This window comes from Tenebrio molitor, chromosome 7, assembly GCF_963966145.1.
Source record: "Tenebrio molitor chromosome 7, icTenMoli1.1, whole genome shotgun sequence".
In the NCBI taxonomy this organism is placed as follows: Eukaryota; Metazoa; Arthropoda; class Insecta; order Coleoptera; family Tenebrionidae; genus Tenebrio; species Tenebrio molitor.
Window position 1 is genome coordinate 7,387,316 of NC_091052.1, and position 19,032 is coordinate 7,406,347.

Consider the following 19,032-nt stretch of genomic DNA (forward strand, 5'->3'; position numbering starts at 1 on the left):
TATTTAATCTTCTTGTCGGAGATAAAATTAATTTTTACTCTTAAGAAACTTCGTTCCCTTGAAAAATCCTAAAACCAGAAACAAAAAGACTTTTTCTAAGTCCTAATTAAAAAACGCTAAAAAATCTCACACTTTCGTACTCATTTTTTCTTGTCGGATTAATTGGGTTACTGAAATTAGACTCTCTTGTAAGACCCAAAGCGAAATTGTTTAATTAAAAAAATTAATGAAGTATTAATTAAATAGAAATAATTGAGTTTGTTATGTGTAGGTAAATGAAACATTATCCATTCATTTATTACAGCTATGGGCAAATAAATCTTTTTAATTTAACTAACTAGTCAGCTTGCGCTATTTCCAGCAAACTGACAGCACGGTTTTGAATTTATAATTATTAATTACTAAATGATAAAATTTAATAAATTATGCATAATACAGCAACAAAATCAACGAGCAGATTAAATTAATGTACAATCAAATGTGCAACAGTAATTCTTCAAATATTAATTTTGATGCAAAAAAATTTAGATGATGATCAAACTCCAGAAGAAAGGGTGTTAAAGGAGTAAGTTGTCAACAAAAAGAAATAAGTTACCAAAATAAACATTTTCGTTGATTTCGCATATATTTTTTTGGATTTTATGGTGCTGTTCCATGTGAATAATAATGATTTTTAATCTCTGGTGCCAAAACCCGGCCTAATCTCGTCGTTTAGGATGGATTACAAATTAAAATAGGCTCAAACATAAGTTCCGGAAATTACAATAATGGCCGTGAATTATTAGGGATGTGGAGATTTACATTCAAATAATGCTCCGGTGAACATATGGTGACAAAAGGGATCCGTCCCAGCAAACTATTAATCAGAATAATTCAATCTAGGTGAAATTTTGTGATGAATCCGCCCTAAATCGTTGTACACACTCCGAATTCGGCCTTTATGAGGGAAATTTAAAGATAACAGTCGTAAATTGGGTCACGATGTAATTTGGCCAATTTCGAGGCGTTCGATGCAAGAACACTAAGGATTAGTATTTGGAGCAACATGATTAGGCTCACGCTGAAAACCAACTCTTTGACGGTGCGTTTGCAGATTTATGTATGAATATTAATTATTATTAGTGAGGCGGATGAGCTCGCAACTCCATATTTAATTGGCCGCACTCCGTTTTCGACCGGAGTTTCGCGCACTAGATCAGCCCGGATCGCTTGAATGACATTCAATTAAATATTTTTTTATTTCGTTAATCTCCATCGAAATCTACTTCTCCGTGTTGTTATCAGGTAAATTGGCAGCGTCGTGTGATTAATCGAACACTCCAACTGTTTCACATCAGCTGCAGATGAACAAATTGGACGTTATTAGCTCGCTCCTGTTTCCCTTGACTGTCCCTTTCAGTTAATTATTATGGTAATGTCTTAATTACCGATGGAATTCCACTTGATTATCTCAAAGAGCCCTCTGGTTGTGTTGAACGAACGTCTCTTGTTCTGATTTTTGAAAAGATTGATGAGGAACTTCCCAAAGGAAGTAATGTAAGATATTGCATCTGACTGCCAACACCAAGCGTCTCTCTGGTGCATTTAATCAACAGTCAGATATCTTCTCTGCCCGCCGTTGTATTGCCAACGTTGTAATTGTAAACAACGTAACAGAAATTAATTCACTTTGATCTATTATTAACCGAAACGAATAGAATTTTGCTTCATTGATTTGGGTTTTAATCAACTGTGCATTCTCATGCAAAACGCTGCACTTGTTAATTAAAACATTGTAAAAATTGCACGATTTTGTGCCACAATCGTTTTAGTATAACATGTTTTTATACGAAGTTTATCCGGACAGACAATTCTAACAAAATCAGTCTGTTAGATTTATAATTTGGATACGAGATTTACTCAGACAAGGAATTTGAATTTGAATAAACGAATCAATATTATACACATTCAGTGGTGCAGCTATAAGTAAAAACTTGTCCGCAAGGCATGTTTACTTTCTTCATTTCCACGGTTTCTGCAGTTTACATTTTGCCAATTTTCCGTCTTAATTGTAAAGATACTCAGCCACAAGAAAATCGATACTGTTTACATTTAAACTATTTAAAAAACAACAAAGATATGGACATGTCTTTAATTGTTTCGCCGTATCTGCTATTCTCGCAATTTTTTATTTTTCCAATTTCTGGTGTAAGTGTTCCATGATTGCTTTTGTTTTCTTTGATTTACCATAATAACTTTAATAAAATCACATTTATAAACAACAAATACAGGGTCATTATAAATGATTGTTCCATCGCAGTTGGCGTTGAAAACCCACACAAATTTGGGATGTGCCGCTAGCTTCGCAACGTTAGACAAACTAGTAGATAGACAAATTTACACTACCGCCAGCAGCGATGCTAGTCTCACTCATGTTATAAAGCTTGCGGCACATTCAACTACATCACCAACGCCTACTGCGATGAAACAATCATTTATAATGAGCCCGTAGTAGAGACATCCAAAAGTTTTCCTCTAATGTTTTATTTAACATTTAAAATATTGATGAATTGCCACTTCTCTGGTCTTGTAATTGTATCGATTTTAAGTTTTCACCATTCGATTCGAAATATATAATAAAATGTAAGTACATATTCTTTCAAGACATTTGCCTTCCTGATGGAAAAATATTTTGTATCGAGTTTATAAAAACAGCTCAATTCCGCCATAAAACGTGCTGAGACTTCATTTTGTCGGAATCATAAATTACAAAACCGCTATGTAACGATTTACAAATTTAATACGCAATACCCATAGCAGATGTGGCGGTAATAACATTTTTCAGATTATGTGCTTTACTTTCTAATTTGATATTCCACAGGAGGTCCGCTTTTTTTAAAACGAATAGCAGCTGACGTCGGTGTGATGGAGTGATTAGATAAAATATTTCTTGCAAGAGTGTGAGACCTTGACTTTTTTAAATATCCCCCCACTGGATGGCCACGCCCCTCGAGCGATTCGCGCCTACAAATGGTCGATGGCAGGAGTAAGAAGTGGGGGAATGTTGGTCGTGTCGTGTTTCACTACTCTCTTCGATGCAGTAAAATGGTTTATGTTTAATTTTGCGTGCCTACTGTTAACTCTTGGGTGAACATGACGTGATGTGATGGCGACAGTATTGTTATCAGTAGGAACTGGCTATAGCTCACATCCTATGGACATTGTATGGCAGATTAAACTATTTGTGTAACAATTGCGATCCCTGCGAGGCGCTTCAGAGGGAGTCTTCCTCCCGCCAAGAACAATGAGAGCTTCCGGAATTCGGGTACAGTCGGTGTGACACCCTGAAATCTTCCAGCCGTTACGTAATTGAAATATTGACGCGGAGGTCCCGTCCTGATCTTGAAACGTAATTCAAGGATCACACGTATTATTGAAATGAAGCAGCTCGGCGCCGCTTTAACCGTAATGCCAGAATTATGTTGGGGTTATTAAACCGTCTCATGGGTGCGTTAGTTTCTGTAGTGTGTCGGTGCCGTGTACGTGCTTAACGCTTAAAGGAAAACTTCATAATTCCGACCGCATCAGCCTTATCTAACTCACCTATCCATGTTCGGAATAACTGAGGCAAATTGAGTGTTCAGTCGGTTTTGTAACTGCTACTAAACGCCTATCTGAGGTCTAACGGTGCGGTCCAACTTGCCACACCAGATCGACACGTTTCGTCTTCGACAGCTTCAGAGATTAACCGACAAAAACTTGACACCATTTGCAAAAGTACAACTTGGCGACGACCGCTGACATGGCCCAGTCGGTCATTTGTCTCTTTACACAACTCTCGTCGTGTGCGGAGGCACACTGTCTTGTTGAAATATACAATTACACACCTTAAAATCTATGAACATTTTTTTGGTCCACCTTTCATTCTTCTGATCCTGCTGGTGTTGGTGAAACATCTTTTACTATTGTATTTGATAATATTACGAATATCAGTAAATATGTGAATAATCAAAGAGTGTTCTTTTATGAGTGTTATACAATTCCTTTCAATTCCTGTTCAAGGGAAGAAGGCAATGGTGGAAAAAAGATAGAAGACATAAAATTCCCAATGTTAAAATAAGACAGACGATTGCGCAGGAGTCGGGATGGAAAGCGTCATTAACCTCTTTTTGTATATTACGCGCTGTCACTGCTTAGAAGTGGCTAAAGCTACATTACACTCATTCACAGCTGAATGTCAGTTATTGAGGTTAAAACAAGAGAAAATATTAATTAATTCTTTAAAGTGCCTATCATGGTTGCGAATTACTGTGTACCTGGTTGAAAAATATGATTTAAGTAACACAATACAAAATATAACATACCATCAGTGATAATAACCACAAATAATATAAACTCAATTTCGTCGTCAACCACAACACTAAACAATAAAATAATGTGGTCTAAAGAGTCGAAACAACAAATGGGAACAATAACATAACCAACAAACAAATTCAAACTTGCTTGCTTCAAACCTTGAAACGTTAAATATTACTAAAAATTGCACCAAAAATGTTAGTAACTTCTGGAAGTGGTTAAAGTCACATAGGCAACACTCATATCAACACTCCTGACAATTGCGCATGTAGGGAAAGGCATTTTACGCACATTGAATAGGTGGAACAAAACAAATAGCTGGAAAAGGAATTTGTTGTTAACATTTGAAAATAGGAGCAGCGCTGTTGACTGCAAATATTTATATAATTTATGCAAAAACATAAAATGTAAAACATTTTAGATGTACTTTTTGTGCAGTTTTATCTTGCTCTTCGAAATGACGTGCCCGAATGGCCTAGATAAAATATTCGTCGTAAAATCTTGAACATTTCACCTGTTCCAGTTTTCCTCCGAGGAAATTTTTCTAGAAGTTTTTCACTGAGATCCTAACGGACTGATCTGACGTTAGCGACTGATACTGTAATATGTCAGAAGAATTATTTATACGTTATTTTTTTGGCCCGTTTATAGCCAAAGCGCCGCGTTTAAAATGTTACGTCTACCTAAAATATTTATTTTAAATCATATAACGATATGTTTACTAGGTGGTAATAATTTACTAAATTATATTGTTACACAACTTGTTAATTAAGCATAATTTCATATAAAAATTGGCTTCGGATTTATGTATGAAATTATGCTTCCGGTAACGTGTCAATATTTTAACAGTGGAATTATTAACAAATCGACAGCCTTTGAGCCTAAATGTTGGGAATATTTGTAATTAATAATGGGAATATCATTCTGTCACGTTAACAGTTGAACTAGAGAAAAAAAACTAAAAATACATCAATTCCATAAATTAATTAATTAATAATTTAACCGAAATATATTTGCCGAGATACTAAAAAAAATTTAAAGTAAAGTGCGTTAAAAAAATTGTGTGGTCTGGTGCTTGCTTTTGTTTCCGTTGACGTATGGCGTAGATTCTTCAGCTGTCAAATATTTAGTGAAACAGTAAGAAAGAGCGGAAGTGGACAATCATCATCAATACGAATTTCACAAACCGTTTAAACAGTTAGGAAAATTATAAAATGAGAAAATCATAGCCTGCCATGACTTAGCTACACAATTATTTGAACACTCGTTATGTTGATCTGAACATTCCAAATAATTTTTTTTGTATATATTTTTTTTTATTTAGATATTTTGAAAGTCCAAATTATTCATTTATTCCTTTGTTGAAATTAAAAAGCGATATTACCTTCAGCATTATTTAATTTTCATTATTCAAATTTACATAAAAATTATTTATCTAATTTTAAAACCAAACAAACTAAATTAAAAAATTATTACGTACTTAATTGTTGACACTCACCATGAGTAAAAATGAATAAAAGAATAATCAACGGACTCGATGTACTTAAGTTAAATCAGAAAAGTGGAAAATTTGTAATTTACATAAAATTTTAAATTTATTGATTCCTTAATAAATTTGGCAATCTGAGTTAATATTCAAACGTAAATAATCTGATCCAAATTATTCCCTGTATTTATTTTTAATTGCCAGATTAGAAAAAATCGTTTTACATTCATTGCTAGACGTTTTATTGTTTTGTTTTCAACTAATTAACCATTTACTTTAGCTAAAATTTTCCAACTTCGGTGCGAGCTAGACCTGCTGTTATTTTCTTAAAGCAAAGCTAAAATTATTTGCATGAGTTCTCATTTCGAGTTTCAATTACAGTTGTTATGGAACCGTAATATATTTACGTCTTTTATTAACCTAGTTAGGACAGGAACACATTAAAGTTGTCCTAACTATGACAAAGTGTCGTTAAAGGGGTTCCTGCGCTTGGCTATTATAACTGATAAATTATATTGTTTTTTCCAAAAGTGAAATTTCCAATAGCTTCGGTAGATCTAAGAATCAAAAGAACATAACAAAGGACGTCTGTAATTTAATTTGTGAAAGAGATGTGTTTGGTCATATTTCCAAACGAGCTCAAGTGTCAAACACGCTATGACAGTGATTATTTAAGGGCGGGTTGAATGACGGCATACCTTTTGGGAAATTTTGTCCGGATGATTTTAACGACACAAGACAGGACAGTTAACTCTGTAATTAAGTTGTTCATTTCCGGGTTAGTCTGGATTCGACTTTTAAAATTTAGATGAAGTGGCAATAAGGCACTCGGAACACGAAATCCTTTCGGTGTGTTTCTGCCGACGTAAATTGGCGGCATCAAAGAGAGTTTGTATTTAAAAATATCCTGCAAGCTGTATCTCACAAGTTAACGATGCTAAGTACAAAGTTGGGAACTTTTAAGTGGACCACTCGTATAGTTTTTCTTTCGTGCAGAAGTTCACGACCGATAGACGTAAAGCCCTCACAACCTCCCCGTCCCCGACATTAAAACTCATAAACACCCAACTTATTATTCTCGAACCGGAGCTCGACTTTACGTTCTTTGCTCACGTACAAAAATCCTGCGAAAAAAATGTAAATACGTACTTTGAATACCGTCCACATTCCTCCACTATCTCAACTACCCCCTGCGGACTGACGCGGGGATAGTTGCATCTGCGGAACGAACTAAAGTAGGCATCCACTTTCCCCAGAAGGCGGCCCTGCAAAATAAAGAAGACCTTCTTTCACCAATTTGAACATGAATCGCCGCCACAATGCACAAGATCGAATTTATGCGGCGGATCCTCTTATCATTCAGGTCGCGTTTTTACTAGAACATGTTTTATAGTTTAATTTCCGTGCAACAAAATATGTAAAGAGAATGCCCGCATAAAGTAAAAATGGCCGAGGCGCCCATTCAAAACCGCACTATAAAACATTATTACAGCGTACATTGTTACTAATCTGATAACGCAATCGTGCAATCACGTATTATAGTTGTTGAGCGGTGAATTATATTGATCGTAAATTTTACGGACGCGAGATAAAATTTCGGTGGAAACCGACACGTGGAACAATCCACGTTGCTGTCATTTCCATCAAAAGTAACTACACTTTAAACGTGCTCCCATGGCTTTTTATTAGCGCGTGAGTAACGGCACCGTCATGTTAAAAAGCGACAGACACGAAGACTGGTTACCGCACGTTATTTTTAATCAGGTACAGAAGTCTCATTTTACACAATTTGCGAGTTGTGCTCGTCTTGGTTGGCAAAAATGTAAATTTTTGCTTTAATACATAAACCAAGTTTCTGATGTGCAGGGATCATTACCGGCAATTAGTCGCTACATTAAGCAACGTTAACTTTAAAGTTTTAATATAAAAAAGTGTAGTTGCGGCTTTGCGTTCATTTAATATTCGTGATTTATGACTCGACTTGTTATTTCTAACTTGATTAAGAAGAAAACTAATTTCTACATTAAATTACATTTCTCCGCTCTAGAAGAATATGACGTTCGAAATGAGGCAGCTGGAAAAAACCTTAAACTTTATTGTGGCTCTAATTTGTGCTTAACGCAAACAAGACGTCTCAAAAAAACTTATATCCGGTTCAGCTGAAATATGCAAAACAGAATTAATTAATCATTTATATAAAAATTCCAGCTACAGATTTTCCTCCATTATCTTTATTTAGCAGTAATTTTTTACGTCCTTTTTCTAATAGCAAATTTATTATTATATAAAAATATAAAAGGGTCGTCAAATTGAAATGAAAAGAGCACAAGAGCCGAGATAAAAATTTAATGGTAAATCATTTCGTCCACAATTAGGTGCATAAAAAATAAAAGTGTGCCCAGCGCATCCACCATTTTTGCCAGGGCCGAACAGACAAGGATATCCCCGTCTGTGTTACTAATCCCGAACGGTCCTTGGAATTTCTGCTATTCACTGTCATTTTGACGCGTGTTATCTGGCACTTCCCCCCGTTTCGGCGATAAAAACCAGCTCATTGATTGGCGGAAATTCACATGTCGGGGTGGAATAAAAACAGGTTTATTTTAAATTTAACAGCCAAACGTTATCCGAAATGGAATTATTTTATCATGGAAAAATCCTAGTGCATTTTTATAGATGTCGTAACTGATAGCTGCCAATAAATCAAGACCGACCTGCAACAAAATAGCTGCACAACATGGCGCCCAGCAATTATGATCCAACAAAACGGACATTTTTCGTGATCCGCATACATAAAATATATTATTGGCGGCTGACGATTTGGCCAAACGTGCAAACTATCGAACCGCGAACGAGCAAAATTTAGGTCAGGTAGCTGAGAAAATTAAAAAGTGATGGGCACTTGCCCGGCGCCTCCACCATTTGGCACGAGTGTCGACAGGCTTAATTAAAAAATCCGTTGGTAGTTCTTATTAGTTTTTGGGTGCGTATTTTGCGTGCGACGGCATCCTCCGGTCCTTCGACCCCTTCTCGCTAAGTAGCGTAATTAAACTGTCGAGAGCATTTAATTTATAATCATGGCTGTTAAGTGGCGTTTTTTTAATTAAATGACCGCATCGGCCGATGATCGGTCGATTGTGTCGTGTTTGACCAATTTGTAGGGTGATTCGTCAGGGGCGTTGTGTAAAAATCACGATGAATTTGTTTGGGCGAAGACCAATTTCCAAATTAAGTTTTTTCGCCCGGATATAGAGCGAAAGATGAGCCGACAGGTCAGCGTATTATGGCACGCTACAAATAACTAACAATGTGTCGCAATATTGTAGATATTGTTCATTCCCTTGTGGTTCAAGACACGTGATTGACGCTCAAAAGGACCTCGCAGAGATGCAGGCTTTTCTGTGCGGTCTGCTGCGCCTCCACACACCATTGTTACCAACTCCACAATAACACAATATGAATCCACCCAGATTGTGTTACAATACCGCGGGCCATTACAACGGCTTTGTTCAAAATTGCTTATTTCTTTCTTCGACTCGATATCACATATTTTTACGAAATTAATTGAAAATTCCTAAGGGGACGGCCAGTCGGACGAAAAGCCGTACTTTAGGCCGAGTCTGCTTCGAGGCAAATTGTAATTTTCCACTTGTTCAGTACGATAGCACAGACGAAATCAAAAATGCCACACGATTCTCTTTCTCCTCAAATTGTTCAGGTCTACCTTTATACAATTCTTTCTTTATAAGATTCCGACATATCGATTACTGGCTTAGCGCTGTAGTTTAGTTCACATCCTGTTGTATGTATTTTCTCTTTGTTTCATTTGCCGTACGAAGAGCAAAACAACGTAGCCAAAATTTTTACTGTAATTCCCCGAAGATAAATTAAGAACAAGCCATGATTTCATAGACTTCGTAACAGAGTTACTCGAAACGCATTCCCTTCTATCCAACAAATGCAAATGAGATCAGAGACAAAGCAGAAAAATGATCAGGGTATTATGCAAATGGTGACGACGACCGAAGAACCTCTGTTTTTGTTAAACAAACAATAACATCTATTAATTTCGTAATAAGAACAATATTTTTGTTACTTTGTGAAGGTAACAAGTAAAAATGTAATTATTAAGTGTAAATAAATAGTGGATGAATTTGCATTTTGGAAACCGCTAAAATTAATCCGATCCATTGGCGTACTTGTAACGTACGCTAGTCTTTTCTACAAAAATTAAATTATGACCGTAATTTGATAACCGTAGATAAATCAATTTTTGTTTACTGAACAAATCAGTGTTAGGCATTATTTTCGTCTGCAGTGAAGTTTGCACAACGAGGCCCTCGGCCACTAATCACATAATGCAATCAAAATTTTTTAGTCAAAGATTTGTCTGCAGATATAGAAATAGCAACGTCATCCGTTATTTTAGTCCTCGTTCCTGAAATATGAAGAGTTAAATATCGATTACCTTTTTAGTTTTCTTTCATTTTGTCCATTACATTACTTTAGCGTAGGGCGTGCGGTAATAGTAGATATTACGCTATTGCCACGTGCCATGTAACAGTTTTTACAAACTTATTCTGGATTCTGCTGCACAAATCATATTTGTCATATTTCGTAACAATATTGATCTTTTTTGTTTTCATTGGACACTAATCAGAGTTGTGTAAATACAATTTACATGTTCTATCAACAACGCTGTAAGTTTGTAAGACGATCGCACGAAAAGTATTTATTACCGCACACCTATGTTAAAGTATGTGATATATATTTAACATCTATATTTAATCTATTTTTCTTTTTCATTTCTCGTTTCATTCCCTTTCGGTGTAGCTCTTTGCTTTCATTTTCCTAGATAATTTTTACATTTTAATTTTGGTTTCTTCGACCAATAATAATAGTAAACGGGATTATTATTTGCTAACAAAGTGCAGCTGCAATTAGCGATAAAATGGATTCAAAAATAATTTGCTGAATCGCCAATTTGTCGACGTAACTATTTAGTGAAACACGAATTTATCCACTGAGATTGCATTGGCGGTATTTGCATATTCATTCCAGGTATTGATTTTGCCACAGATCAAAGGACAGTTCTAAAAGAGATCAAAAGATCTCCGTTGCTCACGTTACACAAAATTGTTCTTTTATTTTCACGTGTCCAACTCTGTTTTAATAGGCAGCCGATTAAAATATAATTGGCTAAATTATCCTGATCGAAATAGTACTTGCCATAAATTGTTGATGTTGATTACTCTTCTTCAACACTAATGCTTCGCGTTTTTAATTATCATAAAACAATCAACACAATTATTATTCGAAATTAAATTTACATAATTTCAAAGAAAAAATTCCAGTAAAGTCCAATTAGAAGTTGACTTTCATTGACACTTTGCATTTCGTAATACCGAAAATCCTCTTTAATGAAAATCAAAGCTTTTTAAATAATTTCGAAAGTTTCATTACGTCACCCACAAAACATTTAGAAAGTTTTAATTAATTTCGTGATACGAAAGGCATGTTTAATTTAGATTAGCTACTTAGGCAGACTTACGAGTACGTACTTTGAAATTATTTTGATTGAAAGATTTTTTTGTATTTCCATTAATAGAATACCCTGGTGCAAAAATATAAATCAACTTAATGAATAGGTATATTTCATGTTTTTTATGGAAATGAATTTATTATGGGAAATGGTCGGAATGCAGACGTGATTACATCCTCTTCCAAAGAAAACGCGAGATAGAATTCAGGATTCTCGAATCGATAATTTAATAATAAATCAGAAATTGCAAAAGTTCCCTCGGAGAGTTATTTATCAGAAGTGCAATTCTCAAATGCAACCCTCTCAAGAACCCACTGGTTATAATTAGCATTTAGTAGTCGACTGACAGTCTGCACCTAAAAGTAGTGCTTTTAGACAACACCGGGGGCGCCACGCGCTCGGCTCATTACGAAATTCATTTCGTCTTGTTTGTTTTCTTGCTTGCTGATAATGCAATGCTGATTGTGTAAATGCGGAGATATGATTGAAAGGAAACAGAATGGGGGCAGGAAACGTTCGAAAATGAAGATAAACACAGACAAAACGGAGCGAGAGGAACACGTCGAAAAATAAATAAAACAATAGAAAGCATTTAATTTTTCATATTAAAAGGTCTACGAACCGAATTACGAACGAAGGCGACGCTTTATTGACGAGTGAAAGCACCAAATTAAAATGTAAAATTGATAAACATTGTGTTGGGGCATTTTCAAAACCAGTTAATAAAAGTCTGATTATGGGCTTAATACTCGAGCAACTAATACAACTTCAAGGCCCTATTCACGCTGGTTATATTGTTGACGTCTGAAATTAATTTTCCTTCTTTGGGGTGTTTGCTTAAGCTCCGAAATCTTTTACAGCGTCAGATAGAACAAAACTTTCCGGAACTCTCGGATATTCTTTCACAGTTAATACTTTCTGGTCATAAATATTTGTTTTGGCGTTTTGGCCCACATACAACAATACAAAAATGGAATTTTCAACACACCACTTGAACAGGCTTGTCGGATTAACCCGACATTGTATCAATGTTTGTTGGCTGTGCGGTTTGTTTGAACCAGCTCTAATTAACGGAGGTTTTATTTCAATCGTAAATGAACGCCGGTCCACTTCGATCAGGTAAGCAGGACGAAATCGCTCGTTATTTACGTAGGTGAGGAACAGCTGTTGCTGTGTCACTTGATTGCTATTGGACGACTAAATTACACAGAAGACGTTTTATGGGTGCGTTTTAATCCCGCCGGCGAAAGGGATAAAACATGAAACCGTGTTGGATAGGTCAAAATAACGAGGGTGGCAGCGAAGCACCGGAAGATAAAGCGAAATAAACGGTCATCAGGTTTGATATTGTGGCGACAGGAGGAAAAAATCCTCTCCAGAAGTAGTTGTTTTATTTTAGTTTTGGTGACAACAAATAACCAAGTTTGTAGTAATGCGGAAGTGATCGAGGCGGAATAATTATAAGTTGAAGGAGTTGGAAGCGGAAACTTGGGAAAATTTTGTTTTTAGGGACAACCTATAAAACAAAGTGAAGATTTAATTTGATTTTATATTCAAATGGATAGCACTTGCATTCAATTTTCTTCGGTTAGTTTGTAATAAGAAATTTTCGACAGCTTTGATTGATGTTATGAATTTATTAAATTTTACAACTTGGAAATCATGACATTTTTAACTATCGTCACAAATAATTTCTATACCCAAATATTTCAAAAAACATCAAAATTATAAACTTATTTTTAACCAAATAATAAGTATAAAGGGTGTTTTTAAAATTTGGCGTTGAAGAGTCGATTGTGAATAAACCACTCGTCTTAAAAACACAGATTTTTTTCTACTAGAGTTTTGAAAACTAATTTGAGTTAGGAAAAGTAGAATATTTCCTAACAAGTGCGGAAATAATATTTCACCACTAAAAGTTCAATTTTGATCGTTTCCTGAGATACGTAACTTGAAATCTGTCAAAGATAACCTCAAAATTTACAACTAATGTTTTTTAAGACTTTCCTTAAACTAACACGAAAAACGTTGTTCAATATTCGTACGCTGTTACTTTTCAGGTATTCGGCCTGTCTTGCATATTCTTCAATATCCTCACTATAGCAGATATTTTAATAAGAACAGTGCTGTATATTGCTACAATTGGAAATTAATTTTGGAAAAATGTGGCGAGTTTAACAGTACATGTAAACCAAAAGAGAGAAATGTATTTAAGAAAAATAATTATAATCTAATCTGGTTACCACCTGCCGCGGTAATCCCCGATAACCTCGGGAGGAACTCATCTGTTGATACGAGCTATGTAGGTAAAGAAGTGACCGCCGGAGTAACTCGGATACGCCTATTAAAACAACAAGGATAAAAGTAAATTTGGATGACATTGACGAGGGGCGAGAATTATACACGAAATTCGGCCACTTAGACCACACATTATTCCTAATATTCACAAGGAATTTCAATATAGTGTTGTTATCGGTTAGGAAGTTAGTAGGGCGGATTTTGAGAATTTAATTTAATGAGAGATTCATATTTATCCTAAAATTTACTGAAATTCTTTTTTCTATTGATCGAAAATTAAAAAAAAAATCGTTTGCGCCGCCGCTGGATAGAGTAAAATAGTATGATCTAAGTTGACATGTTTTTTTTTTGCCAAAAGTCAACGACACAAACTGAATGAATTTTATTCCACTCGCACTGTATTATACTGGGTGTCAGAGGGGGTCAACTAGTACAGTTGTTTCATGACTGCTCTGCCTCGTGCCGCCTCCAGCCACCCCCATCAAAAAAAGTGGTAGTTTATATTTTTAATAACTAATTACGAAATAGGACATATTTTTTAACGTCTGTGTAAGGTTAGAGGAAAGTTTGTAACATTTGACTTTGAATGTTTAAAAATTAAATAAAAATATTATGGTTGACAAAAGTCAAATTGAGCTAGTTGGAGCGATGAAAATTGTGAATAAACTACTAAAACTTAAATATGGCGACAGGAATATGTCGGTAATGGTGGATGCGCCGGGTCCACAAAAGAGGAATCATCAAACATTAAACGCTTAAAAGTTGTTCATGGAAATTCTACATTTTATATTGAAGACTTTGGACTTTATCACGTAACGGGTGTTTTTTTAAATTTGGCGTCGAAGTTGGAGTTGAAAAGTCGATTGTAAACGCACCGCCGGATTAGAACTCTAATCAACTGTTTAAATCTAACCTCACTTTTTGCGTTGTTTGTGTTTTTAATCTGCAGTTTGAAAAATCGGTGTTTTTACGAGTGGTTCATTCCCAATCGATTCTTCAACGCCAGCTTCGACGCCAAATTTTAAAAAACACCCTTTACATACATATCGAATTCAATTTAATTGTACCTTTGACTGGAATATTTTATTAATAAATTGTCAAAATTTCGTTTTTCATCCAACAATTAAATTCGGAAAAAGTAACAATCGCTAACGAACGTTTTTGTCAAATTTTAATCTGGTAGTGTTTTGTATTATTTGCATTGTAACAGGAATCTTTTATCCAATTTTTAATTAACGCGTTCGGTTTGGACTAGTAATTTTTTTTATTCGCCAATGAGAATCCATACACATTCGCATTTTTTTCATTCACATTTATGTTGTGATTTAACAGTCAAAATTCCAACAAAAATATCTAAAACACGGGAATATTAAAATACCACAAATTCAACATGTCGACGTAAAATTTATAAAATATCAGAATAATTTCCTTGAGTTAAATCCGAATAATGAAAAACCACCATCCAAAATTAATTCTAGAATATTTAGTCGGCACAACGGGCTAAATTTTAAGGGAGGCTCGTGATTTCAATGGAAATATTTAGGCCTTGTTTCGTGGTTTAATGGCACAATAGATTATCCACCACGAGTTTAATAACTTGAAGCGAGATTTCGTCTCGTTGTAAAAGTCTAAATTTTTCAAACCGACTGAACAGAGTGCATTAGCTGGCGTTTGGCTCATTTCAGATTCAAGATTTTTCACATAAGCTCGCCAAATAAAAGTATATTTTGCATGTGGAACGAGACTGCTGGGGGCGGCGCGATACGGAGGCCGTTTCCAGATAGTTTCGGTTTTATGGTGTATTTTTATAACGGCGCTATTGTTTTTAACGCCGACCGGCAAACTTTCAAACACATCGGTTAAAAACCGGGGAAGAACATAACGAGCTGGATGAAATAAACAACCGAAGTGAAAGCGAGTGGGGCGTTCTTTATTAGAGGGCGGTTGCTCTGTTGGCGGCGACGCTTGTTTGTCTTTCTGGTGTGGAAGTCGGCGCTGATTGATAGGGACTTGGGTATGGTTTTGAAAAAAAATCGAAAAAAATTTTCCGGGGCCTAATCTAATCAATCGATCAGTAAATTGACGCAATGAAGGGGCGAGATCTGGAACGAGACGATTTAGTAAATCGCCGCTATAAATACAGAAAATCGAAACGCGGAAGTCAACTGATGCAGGATATAGAGATCGCTTGACGGAGCAATCCTGCAACAAATAAAGAATTGCGGTCGGGTCTGGGAGGAAAAGGAAACCCACACTCAAAAATATTCGATTTGATAACTAAATTCCAATGAATGAAATATTCATGCTCCGTACCAAACAGCGCCAATAAAAATAAAAGTAAAATCTGTGGAAAAAACATTCCCCACCGAAATCTCCGCCACATGAAATTCAAAAACTCCACATAATAATTGCCTGGTGCGCCTGTTTGCTATTTTTTACACGTATTTTGCACCGCGGCCATGTGCACAACAGTCTCTCGGAAAGGGAAATGTGATGTAAGAAAATTATCTCCGAGTGTCGTGATTTGAGCGAACTTTAACTTGATACTTCTAAACTTTAGTTATTCGCCGCGTTATGAGAGGGTGTCGAGATAATTTAATTCTTTACATAGTTATATACGACGACATTAAATTAATTTCACGCCCCAAGACTTCACAACCTACGAAAATAATCAAATCTCTAATTCGGGTAGTCATTAAGTAATCCGGGAACGAGAACATTCCGGGATAAATTCCGAAATAATATTTGCCGTTGAATTTTTAACGTAGTATTATTGCGTGTACGGCTTTATATCTCATCTTAAATGTGCGAACCCACTTCAGATTTCACGCGTGCACCTATAAAAAATGAACATTTTTATGCCTCCGCGGCAATAAATTCAGATATTGAATTAAATATTTATTCAAAAAAATTTACAGTAGCTTTTTGTCGTTTCACTTGACTCGAATTTCCTTTAAAATATTTGCTCAAGGAAGTCGATTTATTATCATATTTTGCACCCTTGCCTTGTAGTGCCTGAAGGCTGCTGACAGATCATAAGTCGTACAAAGGGTTTTCATTATATTTCTCTTAGCAGCGTTAACACCGGGGGATGGCAAACATATTGTCGCCCCTAGTCAATTACCGTCGTCCCTCTTTTTACACGTTTAAACGTTTCAAGCTTTAACGTTTTCAAAACGTTTTTCCTTGTGTGACAAATCATAAACAACAAATGGATCTCGTTAATATCCCACGTAAGATCGTATTTTACCCCTACAATACACACGAGAAAGATAAAATTTAATAAGAAGCTACCAAGGCGCTCGCAATCTTTCACCTTATGATGAAACTGAAATGCATTATAAACCAATCAAATCACGTCGGACTATTAAATTCAAGTATCTGTTCAGGAAACTGTGTCTTCGAAAATTTCCCAGCAGAGTAATTTTCGCACAGCAATTGTCGCTGTAATTTTCACAGAATTGTCACCTCATGATCGACAATTTTTGACATTTATTGTGAACATTCGACGTCTGTCTTTCATCTAAACTCTTTCTTAAGCTGCAGACAGACAATGTGCTCTAGAATTTATAATTCCACTGTCGACACAAAAAAAAACAATGCGACAATCTTAAGAAACTAGTTCTCATTTAAAATCTTATGACAAAACGTAAAACTATGCAATCCGTGTTTATTAAAAATCTTATTAAAACCATCTATTTCACAGTTTTGCAGCAACTTGGAGGAATAACAGAGTTTAATGAAATTAAAAAAATTACTTTGTGAAAAGTGTCGTGAAGTTTTGAAAATCGCGCCTTTGTGTATCTCTATAGAAACGGTTGAAGTGGCCTTTTTTTGTCACCGGACTTGAAAAACTTCAAATCCTAGGAATTGAAATGTTCACAGGCGGCTCGACCGAGTCAAATGTAAGACCATTTGAAGCATTTCTCACGATTTATTTATCAATAATTACACGAAAAATTTAATAATTAAATGAGCCCTATTAAAAAAAACCTCTAAAAAAGCGAAATAACGAAATTATTACCTAATATTTAACCGGTTCCACTGTGGGGTAACACGAGCCGCCCTTGTGCATGGATGACAGATGTCAAAATCAAAAATAGCAAGATGGGCGTTTAACGTTAAAAAGTAAACTTTAGGCTTTAGTAGACTTTATTATTGAACCTTGAAATTGTAAGTTCGAAAATTGTCATTTTACTGTAACTGCAGCAAAAGAAGATTAATAAGCTCATGTCTGATTTTTTTTGTGATCCGCTTGAAGATAAAATAGTATACATATATCATTCAGAGCAGAAGGTCTTCTTGTGCTTCGCCCAGTTGCGACCTTGACTTCGTCTCGGTCTTCAATCTCTCGGCTTAGCACAAAATGACTCGCTTCTACTCTTAATGATAATCTGTTATTAAGATTTGGTTCGATTTTTTTTACAACTATTGAATTAGATAGATATTGGTTAAAAATACATTAGTGTATTGATGGGTGTGAAATATAATGTTTACCACTTTGACTGAAAAAATAATGTTAATGTCACAGAAACTGTGAAGTAGTATTTCATGGAACTGACAAAGATTAATAACGGTTAAATGAGCAATAAATCTTTGTTTGCCAGTCAGGATCGATAATGTACCGATAAGTTTCGATTTAAACTAAACACTACTACAAGCAATAGCTGTTGACGAATAATTAATCACCAGAAATTAATTTTACGTCGACAGAAAGTAGACAAAAGATTTATTGGTACAATTTGTTGAAAGTATTGGATATTTGTCCAATCATTTTTTTCTATAAGACAGTAAGCCGTTTCGGTAAATTCGTTTTGTTGGCTCTGTGAGCCATTTCATGAGGGTTAAAAACGCGATAAAAAATGTTTCAAACTTTTACACAACTGTATAGGTATATATGAATAATTTATAGGACCAGGATGGAATCCATTTTTCTCTAGATTGAGTTTTCATCCGGCAAAATAATTTCTATTGAAATTAGTTGTCGGCCGAGATGACGTCGTGCTGCTCCACTACAATTACAAAAATATGCATAAGAGAATTTGCAGAATTCCGCAGGACGAGCGCCACGTCCTGAATTCCATTTGAGCGTCCAGGTCCGGATTAAAGTATCAAAACGGGCGATTCTAGTTTCGAATTAAGTGTGAGCCCCGTGAAGAAATCGATAGCGACCTAAAACTGCGCCTATTACCGGTAAAAGCACACAAGAAATTCGGATCTGAGGATACGGCGAGACAGGATAGGTAACGCGAGAAATCTGCTTTATCTAGAAGGTAAAAGGGGACGAGATAAACTGGCAACCGTGAGCTTTTTGTCCTGGTATTTTGCATAATTTATTTTTGATCAGTGATCCTCGAAATGTTGAAAATCC

The 19,032-nt window shown here is 35.5% G+C and overlaps 1 protein-coding gene across 5 annotated transcripts in view; it reads right to left on the reverse strand.

The window, feature by feature from the left end:
- Nucleotides 1-19,032, reverse strand: part of LOC138134728 (LHFPL tetraspan subfamily member 6 protein-like) — a 103,794-nt gene that overhangs the window by 37,207 nt on the left and 47,555 nt on the right. For all 5 annotated transcript variants that reach the window (XM_069053188.1, XM_069053187.1, XM_069053182.1 and 2 more), the window contains exon 3: nucleotides 6,971-7,086. In XM_069053188.1, coding sequence (XP_068909289.1) covers nucleotides 6,971-7,086 — 116 coding nt within the window. The remainder of the gene's footprint in view (nucleotides 1-6,970; nucleotides 7,087-19,032) is intronic.